Source organism: Vespa velutina, chromosome 6 (assembly GCF_912470025.1).
Source record: "Vespa velutina chromosome 6, iVesVel2.1, whole genome shotgun sequence".
In the NCBI taxonomy this organism is placed as follows: domain Eukaryota; kingdom Metazoa; phylum Arthropoda; class Insecta; order Hymenoptera; family Vespidae; genus Vespa; species Vespa velutina.
Window position 1 is genome coordinate 8644388 of NC_062193.1, and position 18395 is coordinate 8662782.

Here is an 18395-nt window from a genome sequence, read left to right on the forward strand (position 1 = left end):
ACAGCAAGTTACAGACAAACAAACGAAAGCGTGTTAATATACAAGAAGATCAAAAAAGGAGGAAAAATATTGCTTTGTGATAATAGGCTGATAAACGATAGGAAGACGGTGTAGGGAAGAAGGAAAGAGAGAGAGAATGAAAGAAAAATAAAGGAAATATGTTGGAGTTATCAACAAGGAATAATATCAAGAACGAGGACGTTTACCGATTAATGAACAAATAATTTCCGAAAGTAAACTGAGAAAAAGAGAAAGAAAGAGAGAGAGAGCGAGAGAGAGAGAGAGAGAGAGAGAGAGCGCAAGAGCGAGAGAGAGAGAGAGAGAGCGAGAGAGAGAGAGAGAATGTGAGAAGATGATATAAAATGGCACGAGACGGTATTTTGATGACGAGCATCCACTCCGGTGTAATCCAAGGTTAGTTTATACATTGTTGTCCGTGTTTTTTTCTAATTTTTTTTTTTTTTCTTATTCCTTTTTAATAATAAATAAGAGCATGCTCGCCAGAGTCTTAATTTGTTTTGCCTTCGAAGAGTAATCTTTTTCAGTATTCGCTTGTATATATTCATATATATTATATATATAGATATATATATAGATATATTACACGTACGTACATATATGTTAGAAAGAGAAAGGGAGAGAGAGAGAGAGAGTGAGAGAGAGAGAGAGTGAGAGAGAGAGAGAGAGAGAGAGAAAATTTGTGTTCAATGCACACTAGTCTCTATGAACATACAAACAAACGGCATCATGCATGATTTAGACGCACATTATCGATACCGTCCAATCTCTATTATTGCCGATGCATTAGAAGAAAAAATGATAAATAAAAGGAATGAAGGAAAGAAGGAAACTTCGAATGAAGTTTTTTTCGTCATCCTTCCTCCATATTTGCAACACTAAACGCGCGAACACATTTTATTAACGCATATCGTATAAATTATTTTCCTTTCTTATGATCGTTTAGAAAAAGCTTTACAAGTAGTTGGACATCTATTGTTATCACTTATTATTACTATTATTACTACTACTACTACTACTACTATTACTATTACTATTACTACTACGATTACTATATTATTACTATTTACTATTACTAATATTATTATTATTATTAAAAGTATCGCTAGGAATTATTATCACGTTGCTCCTGATTGTTGCATAACTTGAATTTAGTGAAACTTGTTAAATGCACGTTAAATGCTAATTATTGTTATAAAATATTTAGCCGTTCCGTTCGAACGGCGTTTGATTATTTTGTAAAGCAAATACATATTTTTGTTAATACATATTGTTCTCTTTATATCTGTGTAAATACCTTTCTTAAAGAGAGAGAGAGAGAGAGAGAGAGAGAGAGAGAGAGAGAGAGAGAGGAGAGAGAAAGAGAGAGAGTGTGAGAGCAAAAAAAAAGAGAGTAAAAGAAAAGATAAACATGGATGTTTTATGTGTGAATGTAAAACCTGGTGTACCTGAATTCGTGTCGAATTTTCATTCAATTTATCGAATCGATCGATTTTACTTAATCTCGTACGTTGACTCTTATGCAAATTTTGTTGTATGAATCTCGTATAAAGACACGACTCTCGAGTACGCTTGGTATATCTCGTAAGATAAAAATAAAATAAAATAATTAAAAAAAAAAAAAAAAAAAAGCAAAAGAAAAAAATAAAAAAATCATGTACTTATATCAACACTTTTACGCAGGCCACCGAACACGACGAAACACATCCTCAGGAAGCTCGCCTGCCGACGTATCCAGACGCAATCTATTCTTTCAGGTGCCCCGGGCAGTGCTATTTTTGTTCGTTTTTACGGCAACAGAGAAAGACAAAGAAAGAAGGGGAAACGTTTCAGCGTAGTGTTAAACAGGAAATAAAAATAAAAATAAAACGTATATAGTAATAATGGACAGAGGCGTTTACAATTCTAAGCACACCTGTGAGAAATTTGCAAAATAAAACGAAACAAAAGAGCAAAGATAAGAAGCAAATAAAAAAAGAAAAACATTGGTAATCGTCAGGGCCAAGGATATATATAATATATATATATATATATATATATATATATGTGGGGGGGGGGTGTATGTTTCTGTGTGTGTGTATGTGTGTGTGAGTGTAGTTATGTATATATATATATATATATATATGTATATATATATATATATATATATATATATATATATGTATAAAACATTGGGGAAAGAAATACGCATGTGATATATTAACGTAGGAGAAAAAGAAAGAAAGAGAGTGAGAGAGAGAGAGAGAGAGAGAGAGAGATAATTAAGAGATGTAGGAAAGTTGAAGTGTACATTGTAATCGATAATCCGATTTTTGCTGACCTGCTAACATTCGCCGAGTGCAGAAGAAGATCATGATTATGATCTGCCTCGCCATACTCTGCGTCGTCCTGGCAACTACCATCGGTGGATACTTCGGCCTGTGAACACCAGAAGCAGGTATCGTAAATAGAATATCAATATCGATGTCGTCTCGACATTTCCCAATCGTTGTTATTCTCACTTGTAATGTACTCGACAGAAATCTACGTTATATTTAAAATCGTTAAGAGGGAAGGAGAGCTGTGTAAAGTAACGAAAGAAGAAAAGAAAAGAAATAAAAAAGGAAGGAGGGTAGAAGGAAGAGAAAGGGGAGGAGAAAAAAGAAAGAGAGATAGACAGACAGACAGACAGAGAGAGAGAGAGAGAGAGAGAGAGAGAGAGAGAGAGGCAGATAGAGAAAGAGAGAGAGAGAGGGAGAGAAAGAGAAAGAAAGAGAAATCATTTGCCAAAGTAGTCATTATTTTATGCAGCTCTGCGTAAACTCAAACACGAAAAAAATACGTTATACTTCAAACGTAAAATATAATAATTATTTATTTATTTATTTATTTATTTATTTATTTATTGTACATCTCTACACCGAGGTGGATCCATCACGTTTGTCCTTTCAGGAAGGTACGAAGGAGACAAAGGCGAACGTCCGGCACTGTATATCTAAGTTGACAAAACGCGCCGGCAGCAGTCATACTTCATGCATATCGCCCCGACAACAAACGAACACACACAAGGCAGACCATCAAGAAAGCAATTTCAAGTTCTGGTCATCGCTAAAAAAGCTCTCTCATCTTATCCAAAAACACGAGTTCTTCGTTCGAGTCGACGTTCGGTAAATAGAGGGTGAATGAATCGGAAGAAAAAGAAGAGAGGAGGAAGAAAGGTAGGAAAAAAGGGAAAGATGCGCAGTTATTTTGAAGAGGGTCGTCGCCATCGTCACTATCATCGCTGCTACCACACATCACCATCAACACAAGCATACCTTTTTACGTCAAGCTTCGAACTAGTTGCATTCTATCTAAGAGAACAAAAAAAAATCGCCTGTTTTCTATTATAGAGTTCTTAGAGAAAGAATGACGAGAGAGAGAGAGAGAGAGAGAGAGAGAGAGAGAGAGAGAGAGAGAGAGAGAGAGAGAGAGAGAGAGAGAAAGTTCAACATACTTATCCTGCGACGAACGGCGAAAACATAATGTTGTATTGCGATCTGTATTATCTCATCTCGAGGAAGAGAAGCTAAAAAGAGATGGACAAAATTTAAAAAGATTCCGGCGAAATTTATTTAAGAGAGAGAGAGAGGAAAAGAAAGGGTGGTTAAGGGAAACGTGGAGGGGCGGTATATTGATGAGAGTTAAAAAATGGGGAAAAGTTTTAACATTCGTTTCTCGGCGCTCCTACGAGTTTCTAGATCGAAATATCGTTTGTAGATCATCGTAGGAGCGACGGATTGTAAGGCTAGTCAATCATAGGATTTTATCGAAAAAAATAAAGAATAAAGAAATCTACCGAGCCCCGACACCCAATGGAGTTTTTCTGTAACGCGAAATACGTTCTGCTATTTTCGCTACTAATTGCTATTGCAGAACATTTTCTTTTTCAATATCCGAAAAAAAAAGATAAGGAAAAAAGGGAAAAAATAATAAAGAAAAGAAAAAGAAAAAAAAATGTTTTCAAAGGGGCGGTCGCTCGGTCGGTCTATAAATTCCGACGCGAATATGTTTCATTATCTGTGATTTAAATAACGAAAATAGTGAAATTAAATCTAAAAAAAAAAAGAAAAAAGAAAAAAAATAATGAAAAAAGAGAAAAAACAAATAAAACAAAACGAAAAAGACAGGACTTGGGAATTAGTTCTCCGTAGAAGTCACATTCTGAGTCACATACGGCAAGATTTTCTATTCGTATTTTCTAGATTTTTAACTTCTCCCACTTTAAACTTCGACCTGATTATCACGTATCCATCTCTCACTTTTTGACGTGCACTTCACATATCAAAGAAAATTGAGAAAAAAAAACCGAATTCTAATTGAACTTACTAGCGCTTAATACGTTTCTCTTCTTGTTTTTCTTTTTGTTTGTTTGTAACTTTTTTCTTTTTTTCTTTTTTTTTTTCTTTCTTTCTTTCTTTTTCTTCGACACGTCGACCCTATCGCGTGTGGTTAATTGTAAACGAATTTCCGTGCTGTCGATAACAGAAAAGAAAGAAATAGGAAGTCGTTACCTTGCGGATCTTGATACATTATCGTATAAAATACATAAGAGCCAATTTAGACGGCGCTCGTAAATTTTTTGATTTTTGTTTTAACGTTCCTTGTCGTTTCTTCTCCGTGTTTCAAAGCGACGATAATTCGATGATTAAGAGACGTCAAGACCAATAGGTGTTCAGACAAAAAAGGATACAATCAATATTTCCGATATATTTAATCGATTAGCATGCGTAGTCGGTTAACTTAAAAAAACCTAAAGAAATAAATAAATAAATAAATAAATAAATAAATAAACAAATAAATAAATAAATAAAGGAGAATAAAAAGAAGGGCGAGAATAGTGAATTTTAGAAGAAAGAGAAAGAGAGAGAAAGAGGATATAGTCGCGCCCTTAAAAGCACAACGATTCTAGAATGTGGCCAATATCCTTGCGAACGAATTTCCAAGTGTGCGAGATAGTTTTCGAACGAGAAGAGCTATTATCTAGATTAATTATAAATATTAAATTATTAATTATGTACTTAAAAGAAAAGAAAAAAAAAAAAAAAGAGGAAAAGAAACATATGTGCATTGTTTCACTCTCTCTCTCTCTCTCTCTTTTTTTTTTCCTTTTTCTTTTCTTTATCAAAGTCATAAGAGATATTCGTTAGTCGATTTACTCTATGCACTATCGTAAAAATAACAAAAACAAATGTTTTATGTTTGATCTCATTTCGTGTTACACAAAACGCCATTAGGGTATTGGGACTGTCTGCTAAGGGATCGAATGAACGCGATCGTCCTTCGAGAACGATGATTTTTCGCATTTCCAAAAGTTACTGATCTGTTCTTCGAAAAAAAAAAAAACAAAAAAAAAACCAAGAAGAAAAAAAACGATAACAATAACGAACAAAGAAAAAAACCAATTGCAACTTTCTTTTTGCAACGCCGTTTTAGATAACATCGTTTTGCTGGCTTCTCTCTTCGAATCATCTAATTATTATTATACATCATACATACATACATACATACATACATACATACATACATACATACATACATACATACATACATACATACATACATACAACATACATACATACATACATACAATATACATACATACATGCATACTTACTTACATACATACATACATACATACATACATACATACATATATATATATATATATATATATATATATATACATACATACACACCTGTACGTACTGCATTTCTCAAACAAACGCTCTCTAATTCGCATTTGGAAAAGGGCGCTTGTGTAATACGGCTAAGACTGCTATTGTTCGTGTTTTTCGTTTCCTGCGTAGAAGTTTAGATCGCCATTGCCGAATCTCTTTAGCTTTAGTGAAAAATTAAAAAGAATGAAAGAAAGAAAGAAAGAAAGAAAGCAAGCTTCTTTTAATTTTCCTCTCATTCTTTTTTCTACGGGAAACAAAAAGTAAATATACGTATATATATTATACAATACATATATATATATATATATATATATATATATATATATATATTATATTATATTATATTATATATATATATTAAAAATAGTTTACGTTGTTGAAAGTATAACTAGGAGTAAATTTTAATGGAGGGCACCCGAGCCATGTCGTTCACCATGAACTCTATCTTTTAATTATCATTCCGTTTTACAGTTAAGTGCATGGATGTTGCGTGCGTTACCATCGCGTACACGGCTAAATAAAAAAAGACGACGATAGAAAGTCGGAAGAGATGAGAAGTAAAGAGTTTCACGTGAAAACTCTAGAGAAAAATTAGACCTATACGCGTCGAGCCTTAAATCATCGAGCTCCGAAAGAAAAAAAGAATAAGAAATAAACTCTTATTGGCAGTCACTCATACGTCATTTCAATCGCGAGACTCTTAGATGCGACGGCGATAATTACAGTATAACACAATCGAAAGAATAAAAGAGTGAAAATAAATATGGAATAAATAAATAAATAAATAAATAAATAAATAAATAAATAATGTAAAAAAATATAAAAAAAAAAAAGAGAGAGAAAATGCGAAAGGTCCATCGGTTCTTCTTTCTGTCAATCCCGAAGTGGACTCTCTTATTGTAAGAAAGAAAAGATGGCATTAAGCTGCAGCAATAATAATACAAATATAAGTATTACGAAAGAAGTTCAGAAAAATAAAAAAAGAAAAAGAGAGAGGGGGGAGAGGGAGAGAGAGAGAGAGAGAGAGAGAGAGAGAGAGAGAGAGAGAGAGAGAAAGACAGGAAAAAAGAAAAAGAAAAAATTTAACTCAAGGTAATCCCATTGACGAGCTGTATTTTAACTTTTCGTGCGTCGTACTACCGCAAAAATGCATAATACGCGACATATAAATCATACGTGCAAGCAAAGTGTATACATACATGCATATAAGTATAGTTAGGTGACACGATCGCGATGAAGATAATATATTACATTATATTACATTATATTATATTATATTATATTATATTATATTATATTATATTATATTATATTATATTATATTATATTAAATAACGATCATCTCTCGCTAAAACGCCTGCTATTCTCACCGGCGAACTGAGTAAATTACGTCGAAGAAATTAAAAAGAAAAGGGGAGAGAGTGAAAGAGAAAAAGAGAAGAAAAGAGTAGCATATATCTTATAGCGGCAAAAAGAAAGAAGTACGGCGAGCGAGCGGCGTTAATGTTAATGTTTTGTTGAATATATTATATGAACGTTGAAGTACATACATTCAGAAGATTATGGGTTAATGTTTCAAATGGTATAATGACAAGCGAATTATGACATACATATATACATAAAATGCAGAAACGATATCGTGCGCGTTACTGTAATAATGATAATATTAACTATAAACGATAATAATATTGATTATTGAATAGTGAATAATTGCTCTTATTAAGATCACACCTTGCATTGTACAGAAAACATAATAATTGTTAGTTATTAGGTAGCCGCATTATAATCTATTTACCCAGTTAATCCAAATGCGAGTAAACGAAACGGCAGAAAAATGGAGAGAGAGATTAGAAAGATATTAGATAGAAAAAAGAGAGAGAGAGAGAGAGAGAGAGAGAGAGAGAGAGAGAGAGATACCAGGCAATCCCTTTGTCACACACAGAAAAAAAGATAAAAAAAAGAGTAAGAGAAAAGATCAGAAAAATGCGACAGACCCGATGCAAAACTCGTTGTCCAAACGATACTCTCCGTTATATTGAAGACATTAATAACACAATGCAAAGAAAGGATTTGGAACCTCGTTCGGTTCTATCCTTTTATTAATAATTAAGTAATTCCTCGGAATTCAGGTCTGAAATAAAATGAAATCATGCTGACTTCCGACGAAATACTGAAAATATTTCTTTAGTATTACGACAAAAATTTATGATTTTTCTTATCGTCACGCAAGCGCGATGCTTCGTCCGAATTCTTATAGATCTTGCCAATAAGACGAACAACGAAAAGAATTTGATTTTTTTTCTCTCTTACCGCTTATGCGACACGCGCTATCAAGGAAATAATAAAACGAATAAAAAAGAAAAAAAAAACAAAAAAAGAAAAAAAGACAGAAAAAGTGGAAGGAAAAAAAAGAAAGAGGAAAAGAAATGGTCAATTTTTCGTACGATCGAAATCTCTTTTCGAAGCGTCTCATTGGCGATGGTCTACTTTAAACAAGCTCTTTTCATCGATCTCTTTCAAATTGAGAAAATAGAAACATACTTTTCTCGTTGGCAATGTACACATGTATACCTGTATATATATATATTTTTTTTTTTATATATTATATATATGTATATATATATATATACATGTGTATATCGCCAAGGACGTCACCGACATCCGACCGTCCTCTTTTCAATCATCATCGTACGTATATACACAATTACGCCGAGTTAACTCGTTATTGCTGCTCGAACGAGTCGACGAATGGAGGATCCGTATGAATGATTTGAAATGCGTAATAGAAAGAGAGAGAGAGAGAGAGAGAGAGAGAGAGAGAGAGAGAGAGGGAGAGAGAGAGAGTGAGTGAAGGAGAGATAGATAGATAGATTAGATAGATAAAGACAACAGAGGAAGGGATTAGTCGATGAAAAGTTCTAAGGGACTCATTCAAACTTTCGACATGTCGGCAAGTTCGAGAACATTTTCTCATAAGCCTTAAAGAAGAAAGAAAGAAAGAAAAAAAAAATTAAAAGAAAATAAAAGAAAACTCGAGATTATAGCTCAGCGCGCAGCGTGTAGCGGTCATCTTCGTATAATAGGAATTGAAATGATATAAGATATGTATGTGTATGTGTATAAATATATACATATATACATTCATATACATATATATATATATATTTATTTCTTATCGTTACACATTATTATTATTATTATTATATATATATATATATATAAATATATGTATTATATAAGTTCTGCGACGTAAACGTAGCATCGATCATTATTATTATCGATACGCTGACGATCGATCGCGCAAAGCACGGGTTTGGCCTAACAATAAGAGAAAACGAGAGCTCGTCCTTGCGATCGATATCATCCGTATAAGCCACAAAAGAGAAGGAGAAAAAGGTCGAAAAGCCAAGAGGTCGATCGATATTCAAAATCCAAAGTCCGTAAAAGTCGTCGTTATATTTAGCGAATTTAGAATTCAAAAGGTAAACTCCGCGCGTTCTCTCATTCATAAAGCGCACGTAAATCTTTCCAATTTGAAATATAAGAAAAAGGGAAAATAGGAGAACGAGTTCGTTTCGGGAATAAATGCAACGAAAATATGATCGGAAGAAGACCGACGATATTGACGATCAAAAGATGACGAAGCGTTTTAAGCGTTTTTTAATTCTATCCTAAATAGAATCTTTCACGTTTGCATTGAATTTATGAGAAAGTTTATATTTTCGTGGCAATAAAATGAAGCGTACTTTCGACGCATTTGAAAAATTATATTAGTCATTTGACGAGTTCTTTATTAGTCATTTTATTTCGTCGATAAAAATATACATACATATATATTGGAAATGTCGATCTTTAAAACGCCGTTCGTCTGTTCGTCGTTCGTCACGTACGGCGACGAGAAATTTAAAAGAAAAAGAGAGAAGTGACGCGGGATTAATTGATCTAGAAGTGAGATCTTCATGTACTTACATCAGCCATTTCCGGATTTATAAATAAAATAAATAGAGGTGAATAAAAGAATAAATAGATAAATAATTAAATAAATAGTCGCGCGTGTGGAAGATGAGAGAGAGAGAGAGAGAGAGAAAATGAAAGAAAAGTTAGATTAGTATGGAAAAGAGTTCAATGTATGTAAATGAATGTTCGTGAATTGCGTGCGAATGTCGAATGAATGACAGTAAAATAGAGATCGAAAGGGTGTGCTTTGTATAAGTATGTATGAGAAAGAAAGAGAGAGAAAGAGAGAGAGAGAGAGAGAGAGAGAAAAAGAGAGAGAGAGAGAGAGAGAGAGAGAGAGAGAGAGAGAGTCTAAGCAAGATCGTGTCACGTTGGTGCAATTATTATATTGAGAGGCTATTTCAATAACCTTATAAGTGTCAATTCCACTTTCAAACGTAAATCGTAATTAATGCGAAAATATTAACACACGTAGAGAAAAAAAAGGAAAAAAAAAAAAAGAGAGAGAGAACAAATGAAGCGACAAACGACGATAAGAAGAAAACAAAATAAAAAAAAAAAAAAAAGAAAAAAAACGAAAAAAAAAAGAAAGTCGTAGACGACAAAGCGAGAGTCGCACGCCGGCGATTCCTCGATCGTTCAGCGATAAAAGTGAGATTATATTGATAAATTTAAATTATTGAAGTAAAACAAAAAAAAAAGGAAAGAAAGATATAGAGCGATAGAGAGGGAGAGAGAGAGAGAGAACGAACGAGCGAGAGAGAAAGAGCGAGCGAAGTATATATAAAGTAAAAGACAAAAAAAAAAATAAAAAAAAATAAAAAAAACAACAACACATAGCACGTGCAAGAGTAACAGAGATATCAATACTTTTTATTGTAGGTATTTCATAGGTGAGATTCATAAAAAAAAAATTAAAAAAAAAAATTAATAAAGGTATTGTATTAATGATCACTTATATTAAATGAATCAACGGTGTTTTTCTGCCTATACGTATTTACGTCTCGTACTTTTATGTCAGACGAGCACTATAGACTTCTCTCGTGTAAGAACAAAAATGATACGAATATATTTCGTTTTCGTTTTCTCTATTATAATGTTATTATTAACACTGTACAAAGTTGGCAATAATGTTAAGAATACCCTCTTCTATATAATCGTTACTTGCCGTAACAAACGAGAAACTCTTCGCGGCTTTGGGGCGTTCGAACGATCACGAAGGGTGGTTTCAATTAGCAGGTAACGATTATTACTGCTGTAGAGCTAATATGTGATCAAGTGAATGTGCCCTTTCATCGTGTAATCAAGCACAAAGGAAAGTTTCCTCTATGAGTATAACGGTAGGCCTCTAGTCCGTTTATCTCCGATTCTATAGAGATACGGATCGCGCGATAACGATCAGTCGACCAACGAAATACGAATCCAACATACCCCCTTTGGATCGAAATCTTTTCTCATATACCATTTATCTGAGATGAATGAATAATAAAGATCCTTATTCAAACGTAAATATAATCTTGTGCGAAACGATATTTTGATTTGCTTTCCAAAGGATTTCGTTGGATTCGTCTTCTCGTATAATCTCATCCGAAGAATACCGACGATGTAAGAATAATTTTCAGGCCACTCATCTACGAAAGAGAAAAAAAAAAAAAAAGAAAAAATAAGCCAAGCGTTTACTGTACAATTATATTCTTTTACGTTAACGACTTACCATTGAGTAGTCGGGTAGTATATTTTACATTACTGATATATAGTAGCGTTACTTATCTTACCCTAATTTTATATATAATTAAAGATAAGTATCCGCAAAAATTATAGTCAGCACTGCAGTGAAGTTACTATACAATTATAGATAACGGCCCGTAAAAAAAAAAATTTCAAAAACCGACACGATGTTCAATGTATTTAATGATCTTCTCAAACGGTGAAGAATATATGATATATCGGGAATAGGAGGTGTCATTTTTTTGCCTTTTCTTTCTTCCGCTCCTATCTTAAGAAAGGAAAAGTAGGAATGCCTCGTTAGACATGTATAACAATTTATTAAGAAAATAATATAAATTTTATTACACAACCAGCGCTTTAAAATTAATTTTATTATCCTAAAAGCCTAATTATTAAAATGCTGAAAGTACATGAAAATGAATCCTAAATGTAAGGGCAAATATTAAATATAAAATATTCAAAAAGTCCGCACATATTATACTGTCAAAAATGAATGATATATTGTAATCGCATAAAAAATCTCATGTCGATTTTTAATAGGGACAAAGTATGGAATCATCTTTATCAAAAACAAGCTCTGCTTTAGAAAGAAGTTGATCTTGAAAATATCCATCATTCGATAATCTTTCTGGACCACGTAGAGCTTTTACACGAACAAAGTGTTTTACTATAGTAGGATTGACATACGACATTGTCAATCTACAACCCCATGTTAATAATGCTAGAGGCTGCAATATGCAGATAGATTATCAGTCAAACAATATGTAAAATTATTATCACGTATTATACGAATCTATTTTATAATCTATTCATTTCTTCTTATTATATTTAATAAGATTATTTAATAAGATTACATGTTGAAATCAATTTTAACTCTGAACTTACTCTATCTTCGTCCAAAAGATTGTACGGTGTTATAATATGTCGCCGAAGACAGCCCTTAATTAAAGATTTCAAACGCTTTACTTCTAATGGATTAGCACATGGATGATATAACATAACAACTGCTCCATGCTAAAGAAATATCAATCTTTAAATACTTTGCAAATTGTAATTAATAAAAATATAATTACCTCCATACTGTGAAGCCATCTTTGTTTTGGTAAAAATTTATATTCTCCATAAGTAGGCCATAAAGCTCTATGCGTTCCACTGAAAAAGGGAATTTGCATATTGACAATAAAACGTGTTTCTTTTATATGTTACATACTTACTAGATCGGTATATCATCATCATATTCTATCTTCTCATTCATACATTTATGAGCAGCCTGTTCATATAAATAAAGTATATTTTAATTGATATTTAAACAAAAACCTTAGTAAATCCAATTTTTATTGTCAGAAAGTATATAAAAAGAAAAATAATAATAATAATAATAATAATAATAATAATAATAATAATAGAATCTTACCACGTATGCTGTTGGAACATCTTCACAATACAATATAGGATTTATATCAATGTTAGGTATAATACGTTGTTTATTGTAACAGGTATAATTCACTGGCGATCCATCCCAATCAACAGTTAAATTTGTCTATAATACAGATTCAAGTTATACATTTAGAAAGCAATAAATAATTAAAAAGAAAAACTTTATTATAAATCAATATACCTTAGCATCATCACATTGTGTAGATACTATACCCATAGACATTGAATGTATAAAATTCTGTGAATAATCATCATGCGAATATTCATTCTTAGGTAATATTTTAGGAGGTGGAGTAGGATCGCCTAATCTTTCTGGCATCCATCTCCCTGTCCATGTTTCCAAATCATTATCAATATTCCTGCGATTTTCCCTTTCACGTTCTCCATAAGACCGAAACAGTTGTAGGAAATTTATTTCTGATTGTTCACGTGAATCTAAAATATTGTATAATCCAATCTTCGGGTATATCTTTTGATTTTATGCGTCTTACATATATATGTATACGTTGTGTGTATATACACATGTTTGCGCGCTTATATGTATATACACACATTACTTATAAATTATTCTATGTGCGATGCAAATTTTTGAATAGGTTAGAAAAAATACAAACTCGATGACAACAATAACAGTGACTCAAAAAACTGATATAAGACAACCTTCATTTTGTTCAATATATGCATTCACGAAGTCCAAAGTAATTAGGCAGCTAAGAAGTAGTGAGAAAAGCGTTCCATTCATCATCTGTTGCTTACAGTAACACCTATTTACACGTCAAACGTTACGAATGGTTCTATCATAGATTGTATAAACGACACAACTTACGCAAGATAAGTTTTATAATTATATAGTTCACATATCGTCAGATTCTTTGCGCTCTCTAGCGGTTAAGACTTTACGTACATATAATAACCCAGACAAATTTTAAACATGCAAAATACCCTTGCGCATGTCGATTAAAAATTATATTTTTTTGTCAATAATAACTATTAACAATTAACAATTCATTGTTCTTCATATTCTTTTTATGTTTTATTTTTTATTTAGTAAAAATAATTGTATATACAATAATTACAATTATTAAATAGTATATATTACAATTCAATACATGTATATATATATATATAATACAACATTATAATACAATACAATTAATAATACAATTATAGATATGATACAATTAAAATTGTATAAAAATAAGTATAAAATATAAAGAAGTATGCTCAATGTCATAAATTAGCTTCAAATGAAACAGGAAACGTTTCTAGACTTTCCAAATCAAGCAAAATAACTGTTCGAGTTTTTGAAAAGTTTGGAATACAAATTAATCTTACTATGTGTCCTTCATCTGTAATAAATATTTAGTAAAATTGAAATAATTTATTCCTTTTTTTTATCTATTATAAATTAATCATGATCTTACCAGATATCACTTTTGTATCATATTCTTCCATGTTACCAACAAAGTATATGTCTGGACATTCTTTTATGACAAAGGGATCATTTTTAAAATATGGATAACATGACAATTTATCAGGAGCCGTTGGTACGTAATGTCGCCAATATAACGTATTCTCTAACCACGTTAAAGGACTATTTTCTATAAGATTAGCAATTTTCATAATATCTTGTATTGGCTGTCCACTAGATCCAGCTATAATACGAGATCCAATAGAACCAATCCAAGGATTAGTGGCACTATTAAAACTCTTATATCTGTAAATTCTTTCATAAAGTAAGTTCCTCATTTTGTCCATAATTTTATTTAATAGATTTAATATTATACCTTATTGTTTGTGGTAATAAACAAGGATGTAATGGCTGTTGAGGCAATGTATGACATGCAGGATCGAATTCACCAGGCATTAATGTTACACAACAGCATTTTACGATGGATTTAAGAAATTCATCAAGTCTATAAGTGGCCACCTGAGTTTCCTTCGTTATTTCATTATATTTTTGTTTTTTCGAATAATTTTGATGGTTAAATGTTTCAATAAAACCTTTTACACTATTTCCTAAGCGATCATAGAGATATATTTATTAATTTTAATCATACAAATAAATACTAATTGATATAAATTAAAGTAATCATAAATACCAGCTATAATAACATGTGCAATATGTGCAGCTTCTTTTTGTACGCACGAATTTCCAGCCATTCCTATAATCCATTCGGATAAGAGAGTCAATCCAAATGAATTTATATCATTTACCAAAGATAATCCAGAAACTAATAATATCATTTTATTTTTTCTTATTGATATACAAGATGTAGAAGGTGCTGAACAACAACCAGGAAAACACCAATCCTCTACCTAAAATAGGATTAATCTAATCGGTCAAATCAAATAATTTATAATAGTTTTAATATGTACTCATAATACCCAAAATGTTCCATTCTTTTGTCGACGACCAAGCATAGCGCAAACAATACCAGTTACGATACTTTGTATATTCATATGATTACCAGTTAATTTTACTCTTAATGTTTCATCTTCCAAAAATAATATATTCTTAAATGATTCATAATTAAATTGTAATGGTTGTGGACAAAATTGCAGTTCTTTTGAAAGCATTTGCAAAGCAGACTTTTTAAGTTCTTGATGCTTATAAAGAGTTCCTGTGATGATACAGGGTTCATTTTCTTGAAATTCAATAAGATTTGAAACATTTATTATTTTATACGGAGCTAAAATAAAATAACAAAGATCTACAGAAATTCTTTTTATAAATATTTATTTGTGTCTGCTTCATATATTTTAATTAATTATTTTCTGACAATATCTTTATTGATAAATATAAATATGAGGAAAGAGCAAATTGTGTTAGTACAAAAACTATAAACGAAAATTTTTTTTTTATTTCTATTAAAGATGCGTATTTTTTTAAAGAACATGTATTATCTTCCCTATATTATACACATACATATTTCCTATCTTTGATTTTATTAAAATTATTCTATATCATTTCTGAGTTCATTAAAAGATATTCATCTTCAGTTATGAATCAATTTTAAGTACTTTACCCCATTTTGTTTTTGCCTTTTGTATTACGATATCCCTTAATGCGTTTAATCTTGTAAGATATATACTTGAATATTGGTGTTGAATATTTTCCGAAGGAATTAAAAACCTCTTAAAATCTTTGAGCGGTATATTATCTCGAACAAAAACACAGGTTGTATTATTCTCCATGAATAAAAGTAACTTTATTATTACACATGGAAAAATATTATTTATATTCTATCGATTTAAAAATTTGTTATCTGAAAAGATCAATAAAAGTGAATAATACGTTTTTTTTTTTTTTTTCTTTTTTCCTTTATTTGATATATGTGCCAATGTTTTTCTTTTATTTAAAGAAATCGTAGTCGCAAGCGAATAATAATTATTTTCATTTACCAATAATTTTTATTAAAAAAAAGAACTAATGAGGTATAATTTATTATATATACCCAATTCTCAACATAGTCAGATATCGTCCAATAATATTCAAGCGTTCCATGCTATATTAACAGAGAGATATCTCCTTGATCAAATAAACAATTTATTCTTACAAAGTTACATAATATATATAATTTATAAATATTAAAATACAAATTGTAATTTATTATAATAGATTTTATTATTTTACATGAATATAATAAAATTGATCGTAGTGAATATAGTATTTAATAAACTACAATATATTCACGGAGTCTTTCCGGTAAATGTTTCTTATTCTTTCCTTCGTATTTTTCGCGTGTGTGGTTTGTTATAATCTTACTCTATCCGATACTAATAATTAAAAGCTAAAGATAAAGAAAAGAATTGCAGTAATTATATAGAAAATATTTGTTAATCATGGCTTTAAATTTAAGACTTCTTCAGTTTAATCTACCACTTATTTTCAAATCTACATTAAGAAATAATTTAAACGGTATATAATACTACTATAACCTCAAATTTTATATCATGCGGTTTTTAAATTTATTTTAATTAAATTGTGATTTTATTTTAGGTACTCTCTATTTTAGAATAAATCGTTCTATTTTCACGGATAAAACAATAGGCATGAACAATTATGAATATATAAGATCACAGATGCGTCAGCAATTTACAAATGTAGAAGCTTCATTCCGTACAAAAATGCAAGAAATTGTTAATGATGAAGTCAGTGTTATTTTTACAGAAGATTTGAAAGCTATGTCGCATTTAGTAACCGATAATGCTGATGATTTAGATCTGTTTGTTAAAATGATATATAAATTTAATTCACAAAACAAAGAGCTAAGGTTTGGTAATTACGTATTCGGTCCTGTAATAATGAGAGCTTTTAATTATGTGAACAGACCAGATTTAGCATTGTCTACATTTCTTGATCCAAATCTAACATCATTTTTTAATCAAAGCATGAGTTACACAGTATTGATGACATCATTGTATAACCATAAAATGTACAGTGAAGTACGGAAAGTATTTGATATATATAAACAAAATTCTCTTAATAGTGAACAATTTCCAAGATTGCCAACTATTGTTACTGCTGCTGCTTGTTATCAAGAGGTCTGTACATTTTTTTAATGGTTTATTTATAACAAGATACAAAAATTTAATTATTTAAAATTTCATCCTTTTTTTTAGAATACCCCAGAATCATACAATTATCTATTACAAAGTTGGAAAGAATTATCTGAATATAATTTTCCACCTTTGCGTAAACTTATAACATTTTTAGCAGCTCTAGCATTAAAACAAAATTCTCCAGAGATTACTTTAGAATTAATGTCATTAATAAGAGCACGTCATATTCATAGTAGATGCTTGAGAGTTCTTGCATACAGTAAGCTTAACAGGTACAACGATGTTGCCTATATATTAAAAAATTCACTTGAAGGAAGTTATAAAATCCAAGAAAAATATTTTTCAGACGTCGTATGTATATATATTATAATTAAATTATTAATAATCTTTTAATTGACTTTAAAATACAAAATAAGAATATTAATTAAAGTAATTTTAAATTTTAGATTCAGAAACTTGAAGAAGATTTGGAAAATAGCAACGATGATCTCAAACCAACATTAACAAAATTAATTTCACTTCTGAAGGTACAAGAATATATGGAAAATGAGGTAATTATAAAAAAAAATATTGTAACAGTTGCAATGGTTATCTTAAATTTATTAATAACTAAAATATCTTAATATACTACTTTTTACAGACTTTGGAATCTCATTTAACCAGGCCAATTGAATTCATTTACAAGCGTTCTAATTTGGATCAACAAAAAGACGTATTCAAGAAAACTCAACAAAGAAGGATTATTGGTTTAAAGGATCTTATATAATCATAAATATCTTTTTATAATTTATTGTAGCATATATTTACGAAATATATTGTGCATATATTTATAAAATAATTGTAATTAGATGATACCACCTATAAAATTATAAAACATTGATCTTAATATACTCGTTAATTTCATTGTATATAATATTAAAGTACTTAATAAGTAGTTAGTTAATAAAAAGTTAATTATCCATGAGATATAATATTGACTTCAATTATTTT

The 18395-nt window shown here is 30.6% G+C and overlaps 4 protein-coding genes across 10 annotated transcripts in view; 2 read left to right on the plus strand and 2 right to left on the minus strand.

Moving 5' to 3' along the window:
- Positions 1-16068, plus strand: part of LOC124949957 (syntaxin-1A) — a 40990-nt gene extending 24922 nt beyond the window's left edge. For 2 of the 5 annotated variants that reach the window (XR_007101233.1, XM_047495895.1), the window contains 2 exons: positions 2362-2455; positions 2950-11627. Coding sequence is in view for 3 of the 5 variants with exons in the window: in XM_047495895.1 (XP_047351851.1) it covers positions 2362-2442 (81 nt within the window). In the remaining 2 variants the exon portion in view is untranslated. Of the gene's footprint in view, positions 1301-1701; positions 2042-2361; positions 2456-2949; positions 11628-15112 lie in introns of those variants that run through there. The other 3 variants (XM_047495898.1, XM_047495893.1, XM_047495896.1) reach the window with 3 other exon arrangements.
- Positions 11700-13679, minus strand: LOC124949958. Of its 2 annotated transcripts, none has more exons than XM_047495899.1 (7): positions 13500-13679; positions 13021-13274; positions 12817-12942; positions 12617-12672; positions 12476-12554; positions 12288-12416; positions 11700-12130 (listed from the first exon to the last, which is right to left on the minus strand). In XM_047495899.1, the coding sequence occupies exons 1-7, from the start codon at positions 13582-13584 to the stop codon at positions 11936-11938; spliced, it is 924 nt and encodes a 307-aa protein (XP_047351855.1). In that variant the 5' UTR covers positions 13585-13679; the 3' UTR covers positions 11700-11935. The 2 variants fall into 2 exon arrangements, with proteins under 2 accessions (XP_047351855.1, XP_047351856.1); XM_047495900.1 differs by having other exon boundaries at positions 13454-13643.
- Positions 13949-16350, minus strand: LOC124949955 (DNA polymerase delta subunit 2-like). Of its 2 annotated transcripts, XM_047495889.1 has the most exons (7): positions 16245-16350; positions 15869-16108; positions 15228-15532; positions 14942-15158; positions 14627-14858; positions 14264-14565; positions 13949-14188 (listed from the first exon to the last, which is right to left on the minus strand). In XM_047495889.1, the coding sequence occupies exons 2-7, from the start codon at positions 16035-16037 to the stop codon at positions 14070-14072; spliced, it is 1344 nt and encodes a 447-aa protein (XP_047351845.1). In that variant the 5' UTR covers positions 16038-16108; positions 16245-16350; the 3' UTR covers positions 13949-14069. The 2 variants fall into 2 exon arrangements, with proteins under 2 accessions (XP_047351845.1, XP_047351846.1); XM_047495890.1 differs by lacking the exon at positions 16245-16350 and having other exon boundaries at positions 13951-14188; positions 14264-14556; positions 15869-16172.
- A 200-nt stretch (positions 16351-16550) lies between these two features.
- LOC124949956 (pentatricopeptide repeat-containing protein 2, mitochondrial-like) lies at positions 16551-18371 on the plus strand. The gene is made up of 5 exons (XM_047495892.1): positions 16551-16761; positions 16843-17387; positions 17466-17756; positions 17852-17956; positions 18046-18371. Exons 1-5 carry the CDS (start codon positions 16686-16688, stop codon positions 18169-18171), a joined length of 1143 nt encoding a protein of 380 aa, XP_047351848.1. The 5' UTR covers positions 16551-16685; the 3' UTR covers positions 18172-18371.
- The last annotated feature ends 24 nt before the right edge of the window (positions 18372-18395 follow it).